Here is a 9,373-nt window from a genome sequence, read left to right on the forward strand (position 1 = left end):
GTCCACGCCAGCAGAGCAGCCGCCAACCCCAACCCAATCGTCGTCACTCCGGGGCGCTCAGGACCCAAAAAAAACCAACACGTACATCGCATTCGTCTTTCTCCCATCTTGCACTACTTTCAGCTCCCCCCCCCAAGCCGACTTCGTGTTTTTTGATACCCCTTCTCTCCGTCGTCCCGAACCAACCCCTCGCTTGTTTCGCCTCCCCTTCCCTAGGTATATACACAAATATAAAGGGCCTTTTCACAATGGTAAGTTTTCCCACCCTGCTACCCCTCCCCCTCCTCTCCAAAGAGCGGCAAGAGAGAGAGAGAGCGGGGGGAAGGGTGGTGGAAACCTCAATGGGCTTCGAGCATGGCCATGCTGACTGACCACTTCCCAATGAAACAGGCGACAGTCACAACCAAACAGCGCCTCGCGGTCGCCATCTGCGAATTCCTCTCCACCTCGGTCAACGACGGCACCGTCCCCGCCGACGACAAGGACTCCATCGATGTCGCCATCCAGTGCATCGCCGACTCCTTCAAGGTCGACCCCACCGACAAGAAGCTCCTCGCCGACTCGGTCGGCTCCCAGAACCTCCACCAGATCTACTCCGTCTACGAGAAGCTCAAGAAGGCGTCCACCCCCGCCGCTGCCGCCGGTGCCTCGGCCGGTGCTGCTGCCGCGGGCGCTGCTGACGCCGCTGCGACCGCCTCCTCCAAGGTTCCCACCGAGCAGGAGAAGAAGGACGCCGACGCCCTCAAGTCGCGCGGCAACGCCGCCATGGCCTCCAAGGACTACCCCTCCGCTATCGCCCTCTACACCCAGGCCCTCGCCCTGAACCCGGGCAACGCCGTCTTCCTTTCGAACCGCGCCGCCGCCCACTCCGCCGCCAAGGACCACGAGTCTGCCAAGGCCGACGCCGAGGCCGCCGTCACCATCGACCCGGCTTACACGAAAGCCTGGTCGCGCCTCGGCCTTGCCCGTTTCGCCCTCGGCGACGCCAAGGGCGCCATGGAGGCCTACGGCAAGGGCATTGAGTACGAGGGCTCCGGCGGCAGTGAGGCCATGAAGAAGGGTTTCGAGACGGCCAAGCGCCGCGTCGAGGAGATGCAGGCCGAGGAAGTCGACCTGCCCCGCCAGTCCCCCGGCGTCGGAGGTGGTGGTGCCGGTGGCGCTGGAGCTGGCATGCCCGACCTGAGCAGCCTGGCGAGCATGCTCGGCGGTGGCGGCGCGGGCGGTGCAGGAGGCATGCCCGACTTCAGCCAGATCATGAACAACCCCATGTTCGCCAGCATGGCCCAGAACCTCATGAGCAACCCCGACATGATGAGCAACCTCATGAGCAACCCCCGCCTGCGCGAGATGGCCGACCGTTTCGGCGGCGGTGGAGGTATGCCCGACCTCAACTCCCTCATGTCCGACCCCAACATTGCCGACATGTAAGTCTCTCTTTCCCTTCCTTCCGAGCGCGCTTTACTTGGTCGCGAGGGAAAAGCAAGTACTGACGATTGGGTGACAGGGCCCGTAACATGATGGGTGGTGCTGGTGGTGCCCCTGGCGGCGCCCCTGGTGGTGCCCCTGGCGGAGGTGCCGGCGCCGGCCGCGGAGGCTCTGCTTAGAAGCTTTTCGCAGTACGAAGGGAGGATGGAGATATGGTTTGATAAACGCGAAGCCGCATGATGCTTGACGGCATGGTGGACAAATATTCACCAGCGGATTACGAAACTCGACCTACGTCGAGATATGATAGATGCCGATGCATCAAATAGAATATCTTATGTCAGTGTCAAGCAAAGCGCGACGAAAATGCAGGCGATTAACAGTTTGTCGAACTTTTTTTCTGTGGCTAAACTTAAGCTTTTTGATCAGGTAACCGGCCACCGGTATCCGTACATCTTGTCTAGTCTAAGAGCTGCGAGACTTTGCCAGTCTCTTTTCTGATCCACCCCATTGAGTCTAATGAAAACCGAGCTGTCCGTTTTTTGCTTCCTGTTGATGACAGGCCGTTTCTTCATGAAAAGAGATGCTTCACCGCCTCTTCGCCCTCTTTACGCCAGCTTGCGCAGGCTCCCTCCCTAGATATTGCCACATGGAGTGGCTACATGAGCGCCACCGAGTGAGATAGCAATAGTACACAGTGATGATACAGGGGACCCGGACCATGACCCGAACAAAGAAAAAATGTAGTGATTGAAGGGGTACGATAAGAAAACAAAGGGAGAAAAGGAAGATAAGATTAGGCGTGATGATCGTTGTTGACTGGAGTTTTAGCGCTGGCAGCACCTGGAACGTTTGATGTCCTGGCATTGGCATGGCGGCCACGTCCACGGTTTTTGCCGCGATTAGACCTTCCCCTGCCCCTGTGCTGGTTGGATTGTTGCGATCCGGAGGCAGGCAAAGGGCCCAGAGGCTTTGGTGACATATTCTCCTTGAGTGGAGGAGGGGCCGATGGAATTGAGACAGGTCCGGCCGTCACGCAAGGTGTGGGCCTGGGTGACATTTCGTTTGTCGACATCGTTGAAGCAATGATGGTTGCAGGAGGCACCGCATTCTCCTGTCCTTGAGCGACGACTTGTACTTTCAGAACCGGGGCAGAAGCATGGCGAAGCTCCTGCTTGCGCTCTGCTTCCTTTCCTGTCGCTACGGGTGTCGATTCTTCGGAATCATCGCTTCCGTCCTCGGAGCCATCCACCGGCAATCCGATTGAGTCGCTTTTTGCGTTGAAACGCCGTGCGGTGGCATGGGGAGTTCTGAACCGAGGGACCTCCACCTTGATGACGGTGTGGACGGACTCGTTATCCGAGTCCACCGCCTGAAAGACCTGTCTGGCGGCCTCGGACTCCAAAACTTGAGACAGCGTGCCGGGTGAAAATGCTTTTTGCGTGCGAGAGACTACGCCTGAGCCAAGAGTGGACCGAGGAACTCTTTCAGCAGCTTTTGTGGGAGATGCTTCGACAGGGGTCTGGAAATCCTCGTCGTCCGATGATGAAGTAGCGCTGGCCCAGTTGAGAGCTTGTTTGGCGGGTTTGCGGATGAGCGAGACAGTCGGCGTCACCAGCTTGGGGACGCTGTGATGGTTGGGAGTTGAAATCGCAGCGTTCGCGAGGACTAGAGACTTGGGCGTGAACTCGGGCGCAACAGGGTTAAGTCGCGATCCCTACACAATCAGTGGTCAGAATCTGCCAAAGATGAATCTTCAGCCGACTCTACCTCTTTCTTGTGGTTACTGGGAGTTTGGACACCCTCGTTACCCTTCCCCGCCTCGGTCAATGCGGACTGCGAATCTTGGTCGGCCTGCACGACGGACGCGCCGTTGCCCTTAGAGGTGCCATCTGGCTTGGGGTCACCATTCGTTGCAATCGACTTCTTGCCGTCGGCGGAGTCGTCGTCTTTGGGCTTGAGGAACGTCTGCTTGGACCACAAATCGGCGTATCTGCCGTTGGCCGTGACGAGGTCAGCATGATTACCCTGCTCGACGACTTCACCGTCTTCAATGACGACAATCCGATCGGCGTTCATGATGGTCGACAGTCGGTGCCTGCTTCCATTAGCTGCGGATCCGCAGTTCTCCCACAAGTATCACAGGGCCAAAAAAGCCATTGACGCAGCGGGCAAGGAGTCGAAACTTACGCAACGATGAAAGTTGTCCGTCCCTTGCAAAGCTGCATAAACGACTGCTGGATCTTTTGTTCAGTGTCAGTGTCCACAGAACTTGTCGCCTCATCAAGAAGGACAATCTCGGGCTGCTTGAGAATAGCGCGAGCAATTGCTACACGCTGGAGTTCGCCGCCGGAAAGTTTACTAAACCCGGTCAGTTGGATGGACCATCTCCCTTGGGGACCGAGAGCCACTCACATTCCTCGCTCGCCAACCCGGGTATTGTAGCCATCTGTGAAAGTCAAGATCTTATCATGAATGCAAGCTGCTTTGCAGGCCTCAAAAACCTCGTCATCCGAGGCCGTGATTCTTGCGTAGCGGATATTGCTGATGATGGTGTCGTCGAAAAGAACCGGGTTCTGCGGTACCAAGCCAATCCGGTCGCGCAAGCTGTGCAAGTCCACATCACGGACGTCTTGGCCATCAATGAGGATGGATCCTTCGCTTGCGTCGTAGAAACGGTTGAGCAGCTTCAACATGGTAGACTTGCCGGCACCAGTAGCGCCAACAAAGGCCACCGTCTGGCCGCCAGGGACGGAAAGAGTGATTCCGTTGATGATCTTCTTCTTGTTGTCGTAGGTGAAGCTAACGTCGGTAAACTCGACATTGCCGCCGACAAGCTTGAGAGCTCGTGCTCCCTTCTTGTTGACAATGGTAGGCTGTTTCTTCATGATGTCCAACAACCGTTCTGCATCGATGAGGTCACTTCCGATTTTCTTGCCAAGACTGGCCATGAAGCGCAGCGGTGAGGTGAGCTGGGCCCAGTACATCAAGAGCATCGTCAAGTCACCGGGTGTGGCCTTGCTGCTCTTGATCCTGTAGACGGCCAAGATAGCGCCGGCCAAGAGACCGCAAAGGAGAACGAGTGACTGGAACGCTTGTGCCGTGAACCATCCGAGACGAACACGCTTGGTCCAGTTGATGCGGGTGTGGATGGCGTTCGAGTAGCGGACATCCTCGTATGTTGTCTGGTTGAATGACGCGACGGTGTGCCATCCGGTAATCCCAGTCTGGCGCACGTAGTGCTCAGCGTACTGGGCGTTGACGTGGGCTCGACGGCGCTCCTTCATTACGGCGATCATTTTGGTGGCGATGAAAAGGAAAAGGGTACTTGTCGCAATTGTGATGAGGCCTTCGTAGGGTCCCAAAATGACTGACAGGTACACAACGGCGACAACAAGGTCGATCAACATGGGCAGGGCCTGGAAGCAAATGGACTCCAGGAGGTCGGAAATGCTGGACCCCCCGTACATGGCCAGGCTTATGTCGGACGTGCTCTTGGAGTCATGGAAGTCGGCAGACAGGTTCAGGATGTGTCGGTATGCAGCCGTGCTCAAGGCGCCGTCGGCGTAGACTTCGAGGGGGAGGTACAGCCATTCGCGCAAGAACTCGATACCGGCATCGGAGGCAGCAATTCTTAGCAGGCCATAGATGGCCACACCAATCCAGGCCCCGCTGAAGTCCCGATCCTTGAGCTCGTCGACAATGATACCAAATTGACGAGGAATCAGCAGGTTGAGAGCATTGCCAGCAAGAAGACAGAGGCCGACGAGAACTAGGCGCAGCTGCAGAGACTTTTGACCGACGGGCCAAATGTAGGGAAATAGGATCTAGAGCAAAGTCAGTCGTGGCTCACGAACCAGTCATCATAAAGGCGGTGACCAATGCCGAAGACTTACCGTGAAACCCTTGATATACGTAAGCCAGTTGCCCTCTTCCTGAAGTCGCTTCTCCATCTCCTCTTGGGCCTTTCGCTGGCGCTCTGCCCAGTACGACTCGGGCGGGTCGTTGGTCCCATAACCTGAGCCAGAGCTCTGACTGCCGTTTCCAGAGCTACTCAAGCGTGACTTTGGGTCATCTTGTCCGAGGAGAGATTGCCGCTCTTCGTCCGAAGCCTCCTCCTGACTGGCCCGAATGCGCTGAACGACATAGACTGAGAAGATGGTAAGAAGCAGGTAGTAGCGCAGACCAGCGAAGACGAGGTGGCCGATGCGGCAGTGATCAAATGTGCTGGATCGTCGGAGAATCAAGTCGGGAACGGCGATCATGGGCTCGAACGTCAGGGAGATGAGCCATGATCCCCAGTACGGTGTCCAAACTGGGTGTAATGTGTCAGATAGGAAAGCGAGTTGTGTACCGAAGACGAGAACGCAGGAGAGCAGGCCAATAACTTGATGCTCCTGGCCAATCCATTCCTTCAGCAGGATGGATTCAATGGCTATGATGACAAGCTGAGCGACGTAGGTCAAGACGAAGGCGACGAAGAGGTTGAGAATCCACGAGCGAGGGATGAACTCCTTTCCTGGGCTGTTGGCAGCCCGGAGGGTCTGCAGAGTGCAGACCGCAACGACAGAAGCGACGACGAAGTAGGTGAAAGCCAGGGCCGGATATAGGTAGTGAAGGCTATCTATAAACTCTTCAAGGGATGCCATTGTGGCGCGTGATGACGAGGATGTAGAGAACAGGCCGGAGAGTGCTTGGGGCGATTGGACGTGTGGATTTGCTAGTTGAGGGGGTTGCCAACGATTGAGAAACGAGAGGCAAAGGGTCCGGCAAATGACAGTCGATGTGGATGTGAGAATCGGAAGGGATTCGATGATGATGGGTGAAGACGAAAGAGGATATGGCCACAGCTCAGGTCAGGGATGGGAGAGGGAGCTGGATGGGAGGATCCGATGTTCTCAGGCCGAAGCAGGGACGGGCGCACGCCGGGGAAGACGGGAAGGGCTGCCTGCCGGGGGATGTTGGGGATGTTTTCTGTTTCGTTTCCTTCCCCAAGTTTCCCCTACGGTTTGCGAGCGGGTGGCAAGGATACCGATGGGAAGAGACGCCGAACGGACGTGGAACTGAGCGGGCAGAAGCGGGAAGCGAGAGGCGAGTTTTGATGGTTAGTTGCTGCCAGCGGTTGAAGTTTGTGTTGGGTGACAGCTGGGATGGGTGATGTCCGGGCGATGCGAGACGATCTATGCAGGACCGGCGACCAGGTACCAGGAGACAACGGTGACGTGACACACACTCTCTGCCTGCCTCTAGAAAGGCAACTCACGGTGAAGAAATGAAAGAAACTGACATCGAACGACAAGATGAGAGGGAAGAGCTGCCAGTAAAGTAAGGCAGGGCACCGGCCCGGAGTGTCAGGGGACAGCAAGGCGACAAGGGGGAAGAGAATAGGGAAGCGAGGGAAGCGAGGGAGAGAGAATAGTGATTAATTAGGGTACCTAGGTAGCATTCAATGAAAGAGCCGTCCAGGTACTTAGGTATTCTGGCCCTTCTGTTGAGAAGAGTGGGTGGGAAGAGGGCGGAACGAGAGGCAGGCAGACAGATAAAGCTCCTTTACCTTCCATACCTACCTACCTACCTACCTATGCAAAGCAATATGCGCGTGCCGAGTCAATGCAATGCACAGGGAAGGGGAAGTGGAAGTGGAAGTGGAAGGGGGAGGGGAGAGAGAATACAAGTCTGAGCGGAAGGAACGTGAGGATGAACGGGTAAGGAACGTCTCAGAAAAATGGAGGTGCAGGATGGGTGTGAGTGTAGATGTGTAAGCTCTTTCTACAGATTACCATATGTCTCCTTCTCTCTTTCCCGTTCCTTTAGGCACTTTGCGTAGGTAGGTATGTATTGTATTTTTAATCCCCTTCCCGATCTGGTCTGGCGATGACGAGGAAGGTACGGAACGAACGGAGTACGGTGAGTAGCAGGGACGGAAGGTACGGGGTACTTTTCCTGGCAGGTGGGATTGAGTAACACGGACAGGGAAGGAGTGGAAAGCGGGAAAGAACAGAGGGAAGGGGGCAAAGGGGAATAAGACAGAGGGGGGAAAGCGGCAGGAAGGGAACCGGTCGCTGTCGCGCCTTCTCCCTGCGACTCTGCGACTATGTGACTGTCGAAAATTCAAGCCCGAAATGCACTGGTACTGGTCGCGCAGTGCCGGGGGATGGCAAATGGGAAATGGCGTCAACCCCAACCGTATCTCGTCTACCTGACTTGCCGCTCGCCCTGCGTTGGTCGGCCCTGGTGTTGCTGCACTGCACTGCACTGCTGCGCGATGCGCGTGCGGCCCTGTCCGAAATCGAGCGCCTGTCTTTCGTGTGTAATACCCGCCAACACAAGGCCGGACACGCACACACACACACACACACACACACACACACACACGCATACGCATACCAAGCCCACAAGAACCCGGGATGGCAGGGAGGAAGCGTCTCAACTCTCCGGTTCCGCAATCTGCGAGAACTCTGTTCGTCTCCCTCCCCTCGTCTCGTCTCGCCCTGCGTTTCTGTACCTTTCCTTGCCTGGCCTCAAACCTAGAGACAACCGGCCATGGGAAATCCGGACGAAGGAAGTGGACGGTCGACAGTCTTTCAGTTCGCCAGCCCACCTTTCTTTCCCTGAAGACTGACAACTTCTCTCCCGCGTTCGAGCACAGATCACTCATCAACCATTGGACAACCGCACTCAAATCTGCTGTGACTAAACTTCACATCATCAACCCCTCAATCCGTCAAGTGCTCAAGATGGTGTTGCTTCTGCGAGCTGAGATACGGCGCAGCAGCGACAACGAAGGGGGGCCACCCAAAAAGGTCCCGAGGGACGAGGATCGTGACACCCAAGCTGTGAAACGACTACCAACACAAGAATAGCCTGTTGTGACCTTCGCAGACGAGATGCTCAAGTTGGAAGGTAGTGGCACTTCGCGATTCCTACTGGGGCTTCTAGAGCTTTCAGTCGAGGGCTGCCGTTGTATGTGCGTCTCCCCCAAGTTGTTCTTGGTCGTCCGGTTGGCGACTGGTTGGTTGCTTCGCTGCCGCGGGTTGCCCTGGTCACTGGTACCTGGTACAGTTTGCTTGCTGATATGGAGACGCAAGGCCGGGAGGAGGAACAGATGTGTGCAACAAACTCGACAATGACGGGAAATATTTCGATCGGCTGTTGAGGTCTCTGTCCTGACTCAGATATCCATCAAGGTTCCGGATCTTGTCACCAGCCTGGAATGGAAATGGACCGTCAGAAAGGGGTGGATACACGGTACACCAAGCTCTCAATTGCCCCTCTAGGTTGTTTGTCCAACTTTGGACACCTTGCCATGCCCTGCCCTGCCCTGTCCTGTCCGTTTCTCTTACACTGGCGGAGGAATACTGCGAAACCCGAAAGAACCTGAACCCAAGCGAGCGAACGAGCGAAGAATGATGTGACAGCGAGACTGGCTTGACAGTCTGGCTAAATGCCGAAGTCACAGAATGTCGCAAGCATGCTCGGGTATGCGTAGGGGCGTGAGAGAAGTGCCGCGGTGCAGCTTGTCGTCATTTCGCACAAACGGGAGACGGCGGGGGGGGCTTAAAACCAAATCAACAACTTCATATTCTGCCTCGGGATGTTCGAGGAGTCATCCGACATCAGCACCATCATCACTTGCACAAGGCGCATTCCTGAGTCAAGGTCCACCATGTTCTCAAGCACGAGACGACCCCGGCCAGCCAGGAAAGCCGAGTTTTGGCGACTGGCGAACCCAAAACGGAACGTGTGATGGGCACCGACATCCATGACTGCGTCTTACATACGCACTACCGAGCCGCCATGCTGGCTGCTTTCAATCCCTCATCGGACATCGCTCAGGCCGACGGAGCCTGAAGTATCAGAAGGTCGATGCTTGCATACAGGAAAATACCATTGGTCTCGCCGCGAGAACGATACGAATTCCTTCTTTTGGTTTTTGTGTGTGTGTGTG

The 9,373-nt window shown here is 56.1% G+C and overlaps 2 protein-coding genes across 2 annotated transcripts; one reads left to right on the forward strand and one right to left on the reverse strand.

Moving 5' to 3' along the window:
* Positions 1-19: 19 nt before the first annotated feature.
* On the forward strand, positions 20-1,760 carry CDEST_09754 (Putative tetratricopeptide-like helical domain superfamily, SGTA, homodimerization). The gene is made up of 3 exons (XM_062925912.1): positions 20-251; positions 391-1,424; positions 1,505-1,760. Exons 1-3 carry the CDS (start codon positions 249-251, stop codon positions 1,602-1,604), a joined length of 1,137 nt encoding a protein of 378 aa, XP_062781963.1. The 5' UTR covers positions 20-248; the 3' UTR covers positions 1,605-1,760.
* A 1-nt stretch (position 1,761) lies between these two features.
* CDEST_09755 (Putative Type 1 protein exporter) lies at positions 1,762-6,781 on the reverse strand. Its single transcript, XM_062925913.1, has 5 exons — positions 5,322-6,781; positions 3,841-5,252; positions 3,616-3,786; positions 3,196-3,523; positions 1,762-3,142 (listed from the first exon to the last, which is right to left on the reverse strand). The coding sequence occupies exons 1-5, from the start codon at positions 6,072-6,074 to the stop codon at positions 2,222-2,224; spliced, it is 3,585 nt and encodes a 1,194-aa protein (XP_062781964.1). The 5' UTR covers positions 6,075-6,781; the 3' UTR covers positions 1,762-2,221.
* Positions 6,782-9,373: the final 2,592 nt, after the last annotated feature.

The sequence above is a fragment of the Colletotrichum destructivum genome, chromosome 6, assembly GCF_034447905.1.
Source record: "Colletotrichum destructivum chromosome 6, complete sequence".
Lineage (NCBI taxonomy): Eukaryota > Fungi > Ascomycota > Sordariomycetes > Glomerellales > Glomerellaceae > Colletotrichum > Colletotrichum destructivum.